General features: G+C 36.6%; 1 protein-coding gene and 1 long non-coding RNA gene across 2 annotated transcripts; both read left to right on the plus strand.

Annotated features, from left to right (window-relative positions):
• Positions 1-619: 619 nt before the first annotated feature.
• LOC144561071 (uncharacterized) lies at positions 620-16,820 on the plus strand. Its single transcript, XR_013513573.1, has 5 exons — positions 620-691; positions 11,778-11,846; positions 11,945-12,006; positions 12,592-12,660; positions 16,703-16,820. It is a non-coding gene; the product is annotated as an uncharacterized LOC144561071 (long non-coding RNA).
• LOC144560813 (uncharacterized) lies at positions 14,778-15,972 on the plus strand. Its single transcript, XM_078310055.1, has 5 exons — positions 14,778-15,048; positions 15,156-15,263; positions 15,349-15,487; positions 15,570-15,772; positions 15,862-15,972. Exons 1-5 carry the CDS (start codon positions 14,797-14,799, stop codon positions 15,970-15,972), a joined length of 813 nt encoding a protein of 270 aa, XP_078166181.1. The 5' UTR covers positions 14,778-14,796.
• Positions 16,821-18,345: the final 1,525 nt, after the last annotated feature.

Raw genomic sequence — 18,345 nt, forward strand, 5'->3', positions numbered from 1 at the left:
GATCTAATTTGACCAATTTGTATTTATTCATTTGATTCTGAAAACTATACAGATTGAGCTTAGGCAGTTCAATGGATCTATGCATAATACCATGTTTGAGACTCAGTACTTCATGTTCATGGCTGCTAGAGTAAACTTTGGGGCACTGAGTAATGCTTCAATAAGGTATTTTATGTACTTGTTTATTAATAAGTGCCCGCTAGAGTGCAATTTAATTGGTCTTAATGTTTAGTGTTTAGTTTGTTCTATGTAGGTACTTTAATTAAATTGGACCTTACCTACCACAATTTATTTTCTTTTGAAAATCTCGTAAAATATATTCATTTGATTTATACAGATTTTTGGTTGGTAATCACCATCCAACCTAAAAGAAAAGGTGAAATTTTCATTTAAACCCAGAGAACTTCAAATATGTTTGTATGCACCTATAAAAATATAAAGATTTCACATACATTTATTGGCAAATTGAAGATTTTGCCCTTTTTAGTACAACCGATGGCTTAATCATTCATTTCAGTTATAGTGTGCGAGCTCATATATATGATCTTTTCTTTTTCATGACTAATCCCCAAACTTACCCTCTTGTTATTTCAATTTTTTTATTTCCAATTCAAAACAGAGATCTATCTGGGAAGAATTTAACTGGAAATATTCCTCAGGAACTGACAAGCTTAACAGGCTTGGTTGAACTGTAAGACAAGCATTTCTTCTACATTTCATTTCTGTTTTCTCTAATTTAAATATGTATTTTTTTTTCATCTTTATCGTTTGTATTAGCTAAAAAAAAATTCCTTTTATCTTTTAAATTTTTTGTTTGTTTGTTTTAGGAAACTGCATTTTGTCCTTTTTATTTTTCAAAATATTTTGATTTGTCTTCCTTTATAAAAGGAAGCGTCTAATTGTCCACAGTCTTTTGTTCACCATTTGTTCACAGATTTGACTTGCGCGAATACTGTAAAATTACTTCTACATGCTGTATAATTATACAATATATCACATAAAATATATCAGTTAATCACAAAACATCCAGCAACTATTTGAAGTGGTCCCATAATAGTTAGAAAAAGATTGCAACGAGAAAAGAAATGTACTTTCGGAAATTGCAGTTATAGAAAGTTATTGACAGTTAGAGTTAGTTATTAGCGGTTATTGGCAGTTAGAGTTAGTTATTTGCGTCTACACTGGGTTGAATCTTGTATACTGTAAAATTAAATCTTGTATACAGTAAAATTGAATCTTGTATACTGTAAAATTGAATCTTGTATACAGTAAAATTTTCAATTGAATCTTGTATACTGTAAAATTTTCAAATAATACTGTAAATTTTCAATTGAATCTTGTATACTATAAAATTTCTAAATCTAAACCATAAAATAATAGCATGTATACTGTAAGATAAAATGTAAAAAATGTTATATTTCAGCTTAAACTACAACCTGCAAAAATCATGTATACTGTAAAATTTTAAAATATAAACCATAAAATAATACCATGTATACTGTAAAATTTCTAAATCTATACATACATTCATCATCTGTCCAACAAAAATCTGTTCACCACACAAAAAATATGTTCACCACAAACAAAATCTGTTCACTGGGTTGAATTTTGCATACAGTAAAATTGAATCTTGTATACTGTAAAACTACAAAGTGAATACTGTAAAATATCCCGATTATGCTCTAGACCGTTCTTGTTATATTCCGAAATTTTAAAACGCGATTAATTGCTACATTGATCTTTGCACTAAATAAAAAAAAAACTCTAACTAAATTAATGATCGATCCGATTAATCTAATTATTTAAAACGAAACTAAAATTTTGAAATATAAATGAATTATGAAATTATGTACTTTAAAATTTAGAGATTTAAAAATAAAATAAAATATAACACTATAAAGAAAATCATAGTTGTTCGGTAAACTAGTAAATCGAAAATTCGTTACAATCGTGAAACTTAAGAAAGAAAATAAACCAAATTAAATTGATTCATGTAAAATAAATATATGTATATACTAATTAATATTAAATAATTTGGATTCTAAAATCAAATTATAAACACTTGAAAATATTCATACGACATTATGCAAATATATTACGAAAGCTCGATTCAAATTTATAAAGGAAACGTAATTTTTAGATCAAACGATCAAGTTATATAACTTCCAAAAATTTAGAACCCTTTGATCTTGACCTAGCACGAATCCTGAAACCATCTTATCCTTTGATTTTTGAATGTAATTGAAAATGAGAAATTAACCCCATTTAATCCAATTTTCGGGTCCACTCTTAAAAGAAATTCACACCCTCTGAGATATCTCATTCTGCGTGACTTTTGGAAAATCTTAATCCGTTTAAATACGTTTAACACAAATCTTAAAGCCGACCCTCTCTATTTTATTTTCTTTCTCTCCTACCGTTCCCCTTCTTCTCCTTTCCACGTGAGATAGAGGCAGGCGCCTCTCCTCTCCTTGTTTCACTGCAACCCTAACCCACCCCTCTCGATTCTTCCTCTGACTCTTCGACCCCACTCCGTACTCCCTCTCTCCTTTTCCTTACCTCCTGGAGAAGAACTCCGAGTTTGAGTACCCCCGATTTCTCTCTTCTCCGTACGAGCCCGTCTCGTCGGCTGTCAGTGAAACCCACGCCCCCTTGCGACTTTGGTTGCCTTGTTCCATTCCTTGGCAGAAGGTTGGTAATTCCCACCCCTATATCTTGTTGATTGAGGCTTGTGTGGTTCTCTCTCCTTTTGCCTTACTCATGTGTTGAGAACTCTCTCCCCCCCTCTATTCTCTTTGCTTCCATTTTTCCTTGTCTGCTCGGTTCTGTGAGTGCAAAATTCAGTGGATTGTGTCGATTGTTGCAATCTTGACGGTGATGCTGTTGGCTTCTTTCGTTGATATCTTTGGACGGCCGAAGGGCAAGCGAGGCTTGGAACCGGCCGTTTTTGCCATCCCCCTCTTGTACTAGCTCAATTCGGGTAAATTTCGATTTATCTTGTTCATTTGATTGTGTATGATGTCAGGTTTTTGCAACGGACAGGAATGAATTTGGGGGTTACCGTTGGGAAGAACAATTTAAATGAAGAAGGAACTCAGGGCAGCCGGGTCAGGAAGTTCGGGCAAGGGTCTTTTATTGACGATGACTCTGCGAGTGGACCCTTGTCAGTTGATAGCAAAAAGGGGGCAGTGTTGGTCTCTGAGTCTGACAATATGGGTCCAATACCTGCAACAGAGACGATTGGAGAGGAGGGAGAACTGGAGGGGAACCAATAGACAAAGGCACTGACATTTCCAGAGTTGTTATAACGATTCATCCACCTCCGCTGAAGTTTGTTATTCCACGTCAGTTTCTTTTGCTGACGTGTTCAGCCTAGAATAAATCTAATGTTTTATGCATCCATTTTAATTACTTTCTTTTACATTTTAGATCGCCTTTATAAGGCTAATACTCCTGTGGGGAGGGATTATGCAAAAAATGTACTGAACTTCACGAATTGCTGTTTGCTCTTCGTTGTTGGAAATAATATCATTTCTTCATTTCTATACAAAATTACCTCAAAATTAGTTAACAGGATCAAACTTTATTGATTCTACCTGCTTCGACTATCTAAGATCGTTGCAGTTCTGGTATCAGAGCCAGGTTGGCCACATCTGGGGAGTGTCAGCTATAGAAGACGATGCCGCCAAAACAGCGTACTAACGAACCACCCGAAAAGATCTCGTTAGATCTGATAGCCTTGAACGATCGATTGACACAGTACACTAGAGATATTCAGATATCTCAGCAAAACCGCGATGATCAGATTCAAGCTCAGTTCCAAGATCAAGCAAATCAGCTAAATGGGTTGCGTACCGAGTTCAGAGAGTTAACGGGTATGATCAGATCACTGGTATTGGATAGGAGTAGTGATAATGGGCAGCACAGCAATCAGGCACACCGAACTGATCGGTTCTTTCGTGTTAACGAGAAGGAGGGACCTGATCCACATCCTGACGATGAAGGTGAGGGGCATAGTGACAATAGAAGGCAGAATCGAACTGTAGAGAATGGTCAGATGACAAGAGGTTTCATGCCACACATCGATTTGCCTGTTTTTGATGGGAGCAAAGCAAGTGAGTGGTTAGAACAAAGTAATTTCTATTTTAATTACTACCAGACAGCAGAAGTGTACAAGGTGGGTATGGCAACCAGACATTTCACAGGAGATGCTGAGGAATGGTATGAGTGTTATCGGGTTGAGTTTCCAAACTCGAATTGGCAGGCATTAGTGAATGCTGTTTTTGAGCGATTCAAGAGGAGGAGTCATTTGAATCCTGTGGTGCAGTTTAAAAAGGTACAACAAACTCATTCAGTAGATGAATTCATAAGGGAATTTCAAAGGGCTAAATCTAGATTGCTCATTGAAACGGGGATAAGAAACGAATACTTCTTTGTATGGAGTTTCGTTTGTGGATTGAAAGAGGAAATACAGAATTCCATGAACTTGTTTAAGCCTTAAACACTGAATGAAGCTTTCAACTTGGCCTTGGAATTAGAGGTGGCCATAAGCCCTCCTGAAAAGAAGTACACTTTCTTAAAACCTCAGACTCAGTCAAACTTCCGACCTCAAATCAGTGCACCTAATAAACCTATCAAGGCTATTGAAGGAAATTACAGAAAACCCCCTGAAACTTACACCAATTACAAACCTCCTATTAAAAACCAGAATTCTATGACCTTAGACCAGAAAAGGGCTCTAGGCTTGTGTTTTAAGTGTAATGAGAAGTGGGGGCAAGGGCACAAATGTAATAAAGGGATTCATACTCTAGAAGGAGAAGAAGAAGAAGAAGAGGAAGAAGAGAGGGAATTCGAAGGAGAAGGGCAAATAGTGAAATATGGAAATCCTGAAAATGTAGAGGAAGAAGAAGAGATTGCAACATTGAGCAGTGACAGTAAAGCTGGAGGGGGAAGGACTCCCAAGTATAAAGGGCAAATTGGGAACATTTCAGTATGCATATTGGTGGACACAGGTGCTACTCATTCCTTTATACATCCCATGGTTGTTGATGAGCTGAAACTGGACACAAGCACTACCACTACCCTACTGGTAAGAAGTGCTACTGGAGAGAAGTTGGTTACTAACAGTTTGTGCAAGAATGTTGATTTTACCATACAGGGTCATCCTTTTTGTGCTGACTTCAGAATTCTGGAGGTTCAAGGTTATGAGTTGATTCTAGGGGTCGATTGGATTGCCAGTCTAGGTGATATTAGAATGAATCTGATGAAAGGGCATTTTGTTGTGGAGTATGAGGGTAAAAAGGTGAATCTCCTGGCAGGTAACAAGGGTGCAGATGTAAAAATTTGTGAGGGAGTTATAAATGTGGAGAAGGAGAATAAGAGTGGTAACCAAGTGTTTCTAGCTCACATATTCAGAATTGAGGAAGGAGAAGAAGACAAAACCTTGCAAGTGAACCCAAAAATCAACACATTATTGAACCAGTTTCATGAAGTCTTTGCTGAACCAAAACAACTCCCTCCAACAAGGCCAGTGGACCACAAAATTACCCTTCTTCCTAACACCAAATCTGTCAACCAAAGACCTTACAGACTTTCATACCACCAAAAGGGAGAGGTTGAGAAAATTGTGCAGGACCTGCTGCAAAATTCTTTCATCCAACCTAGCATCAGTTCTTACTCTTCACCCATACTCCTAGTCAAGAAGAAGGATAACAGCTGGAGGATGTGCGTAGACTACAGAAAACTCAATGAGAACACCATTAAAAATAAATTCCCCATTCCAATCATTGAAGATCTACTTGATGAGTTGCATGGTGCTGATTATTTCTCAAAATTAGATTTGAGATCTGGTTACCATCAAATTAGAATGGATGAAAATGATATTCATAAAACAGCTTTTCAAACTCATGAGGGGTTATATGAGTTTACAGTTATGCTCTTTGGGCTAACTAATGCTCCAGCCACATTTCAAGCTTTAATGAATAGCATTTTCAAACCATTTCTCAGAAAGTTTGTGTTAGTTTTCTTTGATGATATCTTGGTGTATAGCAAAGATTTAGATACTCACATTCACCATTTGCAAATTGTCTTACAAACATTGAAGGATCAGCAATTGTTTGTTAAGAGAAATAAATGTGAGTTTGGGGTACACAAAATTGAATATTTGGGTCACATCATTTCCAAAGAGGGGGTAGCAACTGATCCAAACAAAATTGCCACTATGGTTAGTTAGCCAATTCCAAAAAATATCAAAGGGCTGAGAGGTTTTTTGGGATTGACTGGCTACTATAGAAAATTCATTCAAGGTTATGGAATTATTTCTAAACCTTTGACAAACCTTTTGAAAAAGAATGCTTTTAAATGGGACAATGCAGCACAACAAGCTTTTGAACAATTGAAAACAGCTATGGTACAAGCACCTGTTCTCAAGCTTCCAGATTTCACTCTACCATTTGTGGTAGAAACTGATGCAAGCCAAGATGGTATTGGTGCTGTCCTCATGCAGTCCAATAGACCAGTAGCTTTCCTGAGTAAGAAGTTAGGGGTAAAAAGTCAAGCCTTATCCACTTATGAGAAAGAACTATTGGCCCTATTCACAGCTGTACAGAAATGGAGGCATTACGTGATGGGAGGAGAATTTATCATCAAAACTGACCAAATTGCCCTCAAGTACCTGTTGGAACAAAGGGTTAATACTCCAATGCAACACAAAGGTTTGAGTAAGTTGCTGGGTCTAAATTACAGAATTGAGTACAAGAAGGGTGTTGAAAATAAGGTTGCTGATGCTCTTTCAAGGAGAGAAGGAGATGGAGAGGTTGTGGTGTCACCAGGAGAGGTAAAGGTAGTTAGTGTACTAATACCTAGGTGGGTGGAGGAATTGAATGAGAGTTATGAGGGAGATGAATGGATACAAGAGGTGAGAACAAAGCTGAAGAATAGTAGTTCTATGGAGGCAACATTCCCTTACACTGAGTTTCAAGGACTGATAAGATATAAAGGCAGGATTTGTGTGGGTTCTGGTGAGAATTGGAGGCATAAAATTTTGCAAGAATTGCATGGTTCTAGTTTGGGTGGCTATTCAGGAATTACGACTACTTATCAAAGGGCAAAAAGGTCATTCTATTGGCCCTTGATGAAGGAGACAGTGCATACCCATGTACAGCAATGCCATAACTGTCAGGTCAACAAGGGGGAGCATGTGCCAAATCCTGGACTCATTCAACCACTACCTATACCAAGGGAAGCATGGTGCAGCATAGGTATGGACTTTATTATTGGTCTACCTAAGTCCAAGGGTTATGAAGTCATACTAGTTGTTGTGGATAGGCTTACCAAGTACTCACATTTTATACCCATTAAGCATCCATACACAGCTGCAAGTGTGGCTCAGGAGTTCATGGAACAAGTGTACAGGTTGCATGGTTTGCCTACTGATATTGTATCAGATAGGGATCCTGCATTTACCAGCAAGTTTTGGGGAGAATTGATGGGAAAGTTGAGGGTTAAACTGAATATGAGTACTGCCTATCATCCTCAATCGGATGGCCAGACTGAAAAGGTGAACCAATGCCTGGAACAGTACCTGAGAGGGATGGTTTTTGATAAACAGTCAAAGTGGAAGGATTACTTGGCATTGGCTGAGTGGTGGTACAACTCAAATTGGCATAGTGCTATTAAAAGTACTCCTTTTGAGGCTATATGGGTATTCCCCTCCCCAGTTAGCTCTAGGCAGTATACCCAAAAGTCAGGTAGAGGCCGTAAACATTGTCATGAGAGACAGGCAATCAGCACTGTCATTGCTGAAAAACAACTTGAAAAAAGCTCAAGACAGAATGAGGAAGGTTGAGAATCGACACAGGAGTGAAAGAACCTTTGCTGTAGGAGACTGGGTTTATCTGAAATTACAACCTTACCGCCAAATTACAGTAAGTGGCATGAAGAACCAGAAACTCAGTTCAAGGTTCTATGGACCCTTTGAGGTAATTCAGAAGTTTGGGGAATCGACATATAAACTAAACCTACCACCAAATTCACAAATTCACCCTGTGTTTCATGTCTCACAGCTCAAAAAGAAATTGGGTGAAAGACAGATACCTTCACCTTCTTTACCCATACTCGGTCCTCACACTAAGGACAAGCTTGAACCTTTGTCGATCCTAGCAAGGCGCATAGTGAAGAAGAGGAATGCTGCACAAGTGCAATTGCTGATCCACTGGCGTAATCAGACTCAGGAGGATGCCACTTGGGAGGATTATGAGTGGATTGATCACAAATTTCCTAATTTTATTCATGAGGACATGAATATTCTGAAGGGAGAGGGAGTGCAACGGACAGGAATGAATTTGGGGGTTACCGTTGGGAAGAACAATTTAAATGAAGAAGGAACTCAGGGCAGCCGGGTCAGGAAGTTCGGGCAAGGGTCTTTTATTGACGATGACTCTGCGAGTGGACCCTTGTCAGTTGATAGCAAAAAGGGGGCAGTGTTGGTCTCTGAGTCTGACAATATGGGTCCAATACCTACAACAGAGACGATTGGAGAGGAGGGAGAACTGGAGGGGAACCAATAGACAAAGGCACTGACATTTCCAGAGTTGTTATAACGATTCATCCACCTCCGCTGAAGTTTGTTATTCCACGTCAGTTTCTTTTGCTGACGTGTTCAGCCTAGAATAAATCTAATGTTTTATGCATCCATTTTAATTACTTTCTTTTACATTTTAGATCGCCTTTATAAGGCTAATACTCCTGTGGAGAGGGATTATGCACAAAATGTACTGAACTTCACGAATTGTTGTTTGCTCTTCGTTGTTGGAAATAATATCATTTCTTCATTTCTATACAAAATTACCTCAAAATTAGTTAACAGGATCAAACTTTATTGATTCTACCTGCTTCGACTATCTAAGATCGTTGCAGTTTTGAGTAGATAAATAGGCTTGCTGGGTTGTTGTTTTTCCCGGGGGCGACTCGATTGAAATGTTTCTTTGATGATTGATCGAGGCTAGTTGTGCCTTTCCGATTATGTGATGCACCGGTACAGCATTTGCTGTGCTGATCCTGTTATTTTCTTTCCCCCTTCCCGCCTCTGCCTCGTATCTGGAATTTCTAACCTGCTGTGTTTGTTGACCTCTATCTGATCCCTTTTGCTACTGCCTCTCTCGGTTGCCCTTGTTGGTTAGCTATATGATGCTAATTACCCAAATTAGTGAATTGTTGTGATGGTTTTATGTGTGACCGAATTCCCTGTTGAGTGTTGCTGTGACTTAGCTGTCTAGCCTGTCTTGTATGTTTACCATAATATTGAACTGACAGGGGCCCATAAATAAATTAATTAAGATGAAGGGTTGAATTGCAAAGTATATGCTCTTGTGTGAAATTATGTTGATTAAGGGCCAATATGAAAAAGATGTGAATTTGTATGGAATTGTGGCCGTGACTTTGCTGTTGGGCTATACTTGAATTAAATTAAAATGGTTGATTGTTTTGGGCCTTAGTGAAATGGGCTTGAAAATAAAATAGTTTAAATGATTGGGCCTTTGAATTGGTTTGATTAATGACATGATATGTATATGGTGCATATTTGGGTCCAATCCTAGAATGTAAAAGAAATTGAAATTTGACTTTGACATTTGTATTAAATTATGGTATTTGGTTTAAAAGCCAAGATGCGTAATTGTCGGATAAGAAGCGATTTTAAAAGTTTAAGTTTTATAATGAATCGAATTAAAATCGGATGCTTACGTAAACTTAAACTAGCTCGGGAAATGATTATACCGTCCAGGGTCTTGATGCCTCGATGATAGCTCATAACATAATTTGAGCAGATACTAAAATAATCCGATTGGACACCTGTATGATCCCGAAACAAACCAAATTAAAACACCCAACACATTTAAATAAATTAAAAGTTTAAATGAAATAAGTTTTAAATGTTTTATAATATTTAAGTATTTTTAAAACATAAACAATGAAATATTAATTTATGCGTAGATTCGAAATGACGAAAAACATAAAATTTGAATAGTAATAAAATAACGAATTGCGCGATTTAAGTAGAAATAATTCAAAACACATAACTTAGTTAAAGGTTTCACTTTAAAATTTTATAATCAAATTACGCATTTAAAATATAAAATAACTATACTAAACTAAAATACAAAATTTAGTTATAATTATACAAATACACATTTTAATTAAAATAGTAGACTTAGGAATTTTAAATCATAAATTAGCTTTCGAAACCGCGTATCGAACGACTAAAATTAATTGTAGTTCATTTAAAATAAATCAAAGTAGATAGAAAATTAGAATAAAATAATTAAGTAAAACACGTTTAATTTACCGTCACCCGCGAATAATTATTTTTGCGAATATTTCAACATTGGAAAATTTATAAGCACTATATCTTCAAATTAGATTATTAAAACTATAAATTAGTTTAGATTAAAATTTGGTTAATTAAGATCAAAGTGAATGATCAATATCTTATGGAATTATAAATTAAGATTTATGCTAAGTGCGATGGCATGAATTGGTAAATTTTATAAAATCGAAATAATCGACAATACTCCTAAAAACACATTAGTTGGGACGAGGGTTAGAATAATTTAACGTATAATCTAATTGGTTGTAATTACGTAATTTTAGATCAGCAGATCCCGTACGAGTCTGATCCGTGGGCTGATCCGGCTGACCTGCAGTTTGGAGCATACGCGGATCCCATGGATTTCGCTGACGGTTAGCTACAGAGACTACAGAGATTCACCACTCTTTGGTACTGGACTCCGAATTGATTACTATCTGATATTGTATTTTTAACTTTGGGTTTATTTTGCATGTTGGCATATTAGAACAATCACATCATGGCATTAATTAAAAGTGTTTTATGACTATTAGATATTGAGATAGGTTTACACTTGTGCATATTTAATTGCATTCATAATTGTACGAAATTTATATAAATAAAAGTGCTTTGACCGTAGAGGATCCCTAAGGGGATAATTCTGGGTCACATACTGGGCGATTCGTCGCTCACCCACAAGTTGTTTCGTGGGTTTTAGGTACAGGTTCTGGTGGTCCGCAGCAGGAGATGTCAGGAGTTGTCCCCGAGGACCACACCACTTGACCTAGTTAGGATTAGGTTTTTGATTAGGTTTACGAGTCCCGTATTTCCTGTGTTATATATACGGGCTCGATAGATCATGTATTCCCTTCTATAGATGGTGTTATTTGGATCCGAGATGGATCGAATTATATGTTATGTATGTGTATGTTTATTTATTTGCTATGTGACTGATGCTTGATATTGATATTATTATGCTTCCGCTGCTGTTTGATTTATTATTTATGATTAGCCTTGTGTGCTTAATGATTAATTAAGCACGAGGCGAGGTTGATCACACCTTAATCCAGAATTCCTGGTTTGGGGTGTGACAGTTCTTCTCTGAGCAAGTTAATGTCGTTGTCAAGGGCCCCTTCGTCCCTCTCTTCCTCTTGCTCCATTGTCGACCAAGTTAGCATCAATTCTTCATTGATTCTTCATATTCGATCTTGCAATGGTGTTTTAGAGGCAAAAGTAAAGGTCGATGTGATGATTTGATGATCGGAAGAGAGATTTCGGAAAGAGCAGAAAGTATGTTTCTGTCGAGATCAGATCTGGATGCAAAAGAAACGGGGCAAAGGATAAAACCCAGTGGACAGAAACCTTTTCTCTTTATAAAATCTGCTTTGATGTACTTTTTAGTTTTCAGCTCACTGGAATTAAACTTATAATGCAGGTACCTTAATGGCAATTCACTTATTGGTTCAATACCTGACTTTAATGGATGCCCGAATTTACAAATTATGTAAGAAAACAGATATTTCTAACTTTGTTTTCAAATAAGACGATAAGTTAAAGCATCCTATATAGATTGATATATGCATATATTTTGTTCTTTTGCAGTCACCTTGAAAATAATGGGCTTACTGATCATCATTGGCCAACCTCCCAAATCTAAAGGAATTGTAAGTTGTGTTTCTAATTAGCAACTTCAACTTATGTATCTTCAGCACTCTTCGATAGCTTCTATTATATTCCAATAGAAGCAAGTTATGTATATCCTCACTCAATACCCCTTTTTTTCCGAGAAAAAGAACAATCTGAAAAAAATTTAAGCAGTTGAAATGTTTTGTCCAATGAATATTTTGTCAAAAGGGGAAAAAGAAAGAAAAGGACTTTGCTACTAAAGTAAAAGGGAAAAAATGTTTTGAGAACTAGTTTTTGATGTAGTGACAAAGGCAATCCCCTCTGTGTAGAAGGTCACAGGTTCGAAACCCAGATGGAGAAATCTTTTGTAGATATTAAATTGTTGAGTGTCTTGATCTCCAACCTTTACCCAAAAAATAAATTCACATTTTTGTTCAAAATACTAACAGTTCGGATTATGCATTATCATGTCCGAACGGTTGATCCAAGTTGCTAAATTTGACATGCTCATGTAAATATCAAAATTTTGATCTTATTCAAAATAATAACGAAATTTTATGGGAAACAAAGTTTTACTATTTATTTAAAAAGCGTTTTCATATATAATACATAAACATTTGCAGGTATGTACAGCACAACAAATTGTCTGGAGCAATACCAAAGGGACTTCTTAGGAAAAATGTTGTTTTGAAGTATGTATTTTCCATTTTTATTACATGTTTATTTATTGCTAATTTATATATATATATATATATATATATATATATATATATATTTTTTTTTTTTTGCTTATTTTCTTTTACCAAAAGCACACTACAGCAGAACAGCTTTTCTGCGACCGGTATCAACGGCCGGTGCTGACGCCGGTCGCAGATAGTCGATTTTTTCCCAAAAAAAAAGAAAAGGAAAATTCAGAGGCGACCAGCACTTTTTCAGCGACCATATCTGCGACCGTGTGTTTCGCCGGTCGCTGAAAGTATCTTTTTTCGCTAAAAAAAAATAAGGCGCCAGTGACGCCCCAAAACCCTTATTCACGCGCCCAAATTAACCCTTCTTCTCCGTCAGCGACGCCCCAAAACCCTTATTCGCGCGCCCAAACCTCCTTCTCCTTTCTGAAATTGATCGCCAAACCTTTGTTCTGCACCGTCGCGCCACTGGATATCGATCGTCGCCACTAGGAATTTCTCTGCTCCGCGTTTGTTAGCCACAGCCCCACGTTTTTTCTTCCCCGTGCCGTTCTTCCCTAATTCGAATTTATCTGCTCAAATCTCGCTGTTTAGGTTTGATTTTCTCTCAATCGGGCTAGCTATTCTCTGCTCTCTGCTTTTCTCATAGTTAAGTTGGTTTTTTCAATTCGTGGTTAGAGGGAAGAATCGAAGGCTGTGCAAAGACAAACGAGGCGGCAGCTGGCAGGTGAACTAGCAGAGGGAAGGATCGAAGGCTCTGATCAGGTAAATCGATTGCTCAATTTTTTTTTTTTTGGTTATCACGGCATGATTTTTCTTGATTTATGGTTTTATTGTATAAATCTGATAAGAATAGATTTTTCTTGGTTTATGGTTTTTGTTTGTACCAGTTTTCTGGTATTATGGGTTTTTTTTCTGAATTTTTTCTGGTATTACCTGGTATGCTGGTATGACTCAGTCTCTACTGATTTTTTTTTCTTTTTTCTTTTTGGGTGTACATACACCTGATAGAACAGATGCTCAGTCTTTGCTGGTTTCTGACATTTTTTTTTTGTGAAGACCAGACCAGACCAGACCAGTTCTTATAAATGAAATGCATGGTATATATGGTTGTATACAGTTACTTCATCAATATTGTTTATAAACTTAATTTATTTAGGCAATCGCAAATGCATGGTATGGTTCTATATAGTTACTTCTCTGTACCCATGCTTTTGTTCCTTTTATATATGCTCAACCCATAAGCTACAGTAAGGTAGCTAGCTGTTATATATATGTAGCTATGAACTTAATTTTCAGTAAAATTAAGTTGATTATAATAAGTGAATCATTTGATTTTGCAACCATATATATATATAAGTTTAACTTATATTATTTTGATAACAAAGGCTTTGAAAGATGATTTTTGTTTTTATTGAGTAAATTGAACTTTAAATGGCAGCCAATTTTCATATTTATTGAAATGATTAAAAGTAGTATTTGCTATAAAATGGCACCTCCTCTCTGTTTCGGTTTGATGTGAGAATGCTAAAGTAATTATTAAAGTAGTCTTTTGCTTAGTCCTTTTGTTTGTTAATATCTCATAGGAAAAGAAGGTGTTGTTGGAAGAAGAAGGATCACCGCGCCCTTCCCTTCCCGATCTCAACGACTAGATTGAGGTATTGATCTGCGCCTCTCCTCTCCTCCTTGACTATTATTTTCATCTATGCCCTCTATTACTATATATGTATAGTCAAATATTTATATAGGAATAGTAAAGTTAGAATATATATAATAAGTTGGCTAAGATCCCTTCTTGACCTCCTGTGACAGATCAGCCAGTGCAGGCTGATCAAAAGTCCAAATCCAAAATCCACCTACACAGTTAGATAGAGGACAGAAAAACAAGTGGTTTAGAGCCGAAGTTTTCTCCATTTGGATTTTTGTGCTATTTTCTAACTATTTTCAAAGTTAGACTTTTCAAAAATAAAACAGCATACTATACAAAAATAAAACAGCATACTAGACATATGAATCACGTGGCTTCATATAAGATGTGAATATGAATCACGTGGCTTCCATTTTGATCAGTTTCATCCGGATATACCTTTGACGGATGCATGGAGTGTATTTAGAAAGATAGCTGATGTACGGCTTCAGGATATGCTGAATAAATGCAAAGCGGCAGCAAAAAAGTCGTACGGAGAGTCCATGCTCGAGTGGAAGGAGCGTGGGGCTGCTCCTCGCCCCTACGACGCCTGGATCCAGCCAGCGTACTGGCCCGGACTCGTCGATCATTGGTGCAGTGACGCTTTTGCTAGTCGGAGCCAGCGTAATGCAGAAAATAGGGCCAGTGCTGAAGGTGCAGGGGCTTCGACGGGCTCTGTGAACATGCTTGTTCACAAACAGCGCTTCGTAAGTTGTTTTCCATTAAATTAATTTATTTTCATTCGAATTGATTCTAATCGATCTAACTTTAATAATCTTTTTTTAAATGAAATGATTTTTCAAATTCTTAACAGGAGCAAACACAAGGGCGCGAACCCAGATGGTCGGATGAGTTGTTCCAGCCTACTCATACGAGAAAGCTGACGGGGGAATACATTAATGTTAAGGCTAAAAACGCACAGGTAATAATACTTTTGAATCGTTTAGATTACACCAATTGGTTCCAGTTGTACATAACATTATTCTTATATTTTACAAAATTTGCAGCTAAAATATGAGAAAGCTATGACGGAGAAGTATGGAGCGGATCGAGGCACATGGCCTGCATACGACGCCGACCTCTGGTACTCTACGGGTGTTGATGATCAGAATTCCCACGGCGATAACTATGGTCTTGGTGCTCTAGGTAAAATAAAAATTCTTTGAAATTTTAAATTTATTATTTGTTTTGTCAGATAATACTAATTGTCTTACTTTTAATGTTTCAGGGAAGTCAAGAGGCATGTATCGCCCTGGTGGGTCTAGCAGTGCTCGATCGCACTCGTCACAGTCATATTCTTCTATGCCTCCATCGACGAATCTCACAGAAGAAGATGTTGAGAGGATATCTTCCCGACTACTTGCTAAGATGGAGGCTCAAATCGAGGCTCAGGTGGACGCTCGGTTGGAGGCTCGGTTCAGAGCTTCTTCGGTACGAAAGCCGATATTTAAGTGTATTTTAATTGTGAACTCTAAACCCTAAATCATAATTATCTAAAATACTTTCTTACAATCTCACAGGGAGGTTCGGGCTCACAGCCGGCCTCGATGCCCGCTCAGGATGACGAGGATGATGACAGCGATGACGACGAGGGGCATTGGTCGGATGTTGGCGGTGATGGTACTGCTTAGGATTTATATATTTATATCTTGTTAGATGATACTGTTTATTGTTTGTGCTCCTACTGCTTATGTTATTCGGATATTTACATTTCATTAGATATACAGTTTCCTGATCTTTATATTTATATTTGTTTATGTTATGATGTACGTTGTATGCGATCGTTATGTTGTTTGTGTATCGTGATTTATGTTTGTGTTCTGATTTATGTTATACGTTGGTACGTGTGGTACCAATTAATTAAATGGTGCAAATATAAATAACAAAAAAAAATATCAAAAACCTAAAAGAAAGTATCTGCGACCGGAATATTTTATCAGAGACCGTTTTCTGAACGTTATTTTGGTCGCAGAAATAATATTATGACGTCAGGAAAAAACTTTCAGAGACCGTTTTTAAAACTTTCAGCGACCGGGATTGTCGTCGCAGAAACCTTTTTCTGACGTCATCAAAAAAAACAGCGACGAAAAAAAAAGGTCGCAGAAAATACTATCAGCGACCGGCTGACGTCATTCAGAGACCGTTGACGTCAGCAGATGATTATCTGCGACCATGCTTTCTGCGACCGTACTGTCTGCGACCGGGATAAGCTATCAGCGACCGTATATACTTTCTGCGACCGGCGCCCATACTTTCAGCGACCGGAAATCCGGTCGCTGAAAGTTCTTCCTGCTGTAGTGGCAGGAAAAGGAAATGTGAACCGAATATTGTTAACATATCTACTTCTCATTTATTGCATAGCTTTTTAGGAAATCCAGGTCTCCACCCGAGCAGAGAAGCAAAGAACAATTTTCTCATTATCTTGTCTAAAGTAGGTGCCGTAGTGCTGCTTTTATTTCTTGCAGCATGCTGTTTGTGTTACAAGAAAAAGGGGAGAATAAGTGGTAAATTTTTTAGACAACGTAAAGCTTCTTTTATTGTTTTAGTGCTTACTTCCAGTTTTATGGTTTAATTAACAACAGCTAACTCCCTAAGTCAATCATGATTATAACCGTATTAACTTCCAGTTTTATGGTCCTTCACCGGGTGGCTTAGCGTGTTATTTACTAGTTAATAGTACAATGATAAAGCAAAAACATTATGTAAATATTTTTTTTTATTAATATATTGCCAGCCGGCTACTTGCCAGCTGTCCTTCAAAAAAAAAAGATTATAACCGTATTAGATGCAGACAAAATGGCTTTTTACTTTATATATTCTGAGTTATTTTGACTTCATGTATTCTTAATTAGGGTTCTTTGTCAGATTTAGTGCTATGTGAATGTGAATATTTTTCCTGAAGTTTATATATCTTTACTCTTGAGTTTCTTTAACAGAAATTGTTCTTTCATTTGATTTGTTTCAGGTAAAATGGGACGTTTGCCAATTTTTCAGTTAAATTTACTGAGCAAATTAAAAAGTGAACAAGCACATAGATTTGACTTGTCGGAAATTGAAGATGCAACTAAAAATTTTGAGAAGGTAATAGGAAAGGGTGACTTCGGCTCAGTTCATAAATGAGGTATGTATATGTTGAGATTGCATATATACCAGTTTAACATGCAATTACTGGTTCAATAATGATTTTGGTCACTGGAGGGTTTAGAAATGTACATGAACTGTAACCTTCACACTGGTACTGGATCTGATTGTTATTTAATTTAGTTTAGTAATTATTACTTTATATGTCTAGGTAATGCCAGCACAGGGTCGTTTCTTTTTGTCTGAATTAAACAAACTAGTTTACATGATTAATAGACAACATTACGCAACTCTAATATCTGGCGTGCTCTATCTTACTCTCACTCTTAAGGTAACTATGCTGTCAAGGATACACCATAAGCACCTGGTGAAATTTTTAGGATATAGTCAACGAGATGACAGTAATATACTTGTGTATGAATTCATGCATGAGGAAACCTTAATTAGATGAGCTTCTGCATGGTACGTCACACATTTCACAACATTATTTCATATTTTCATACATAAATAAAAATGTATTATAGATTATCATTATTTTTGTTTTGATAAATATATAATGAAAAATATTGCCAGGACCTCCAGAGAAGAAGATCTCTAGTTGGGTCAAACGAATTGAGATAGCCAAAGACGTGGCTAAAGGTTTGGTTCCCCAATTAATTAAGTTAATACTTCGGTGAAAAATAATTTATAACAAAAAAAAAAAATATTGTTCCCTTTGGCACAATATGCATTTTAAGAGAAATTTTCTTTGACATAGTGGTTAAGAATATACTCTCTGTGTGGATGATCTCTTTTAAATGTTTTAAATTAGAAGGAATGACCTTCATTTTACCTCAAATAACAATATGCACTTGAAGAAATTATGCTTTTATTTTCTAGTTTGACATTTGCATTATTTTGTTTCCTTAATTTAGGTATAGAGT

Source organism: Carex rostrata, chromosome 10, assembly GCF_964058835.1.
Source record: "Carex rostrata chromosome 10, lpCarRost1.2, whole genome shotgun sequence".
NCBI lineage: Eukaryota > Viridiplantae > Streptophyta > Magnoliopsida > Poales > Cyperaceae > Carex > Carex rostrata.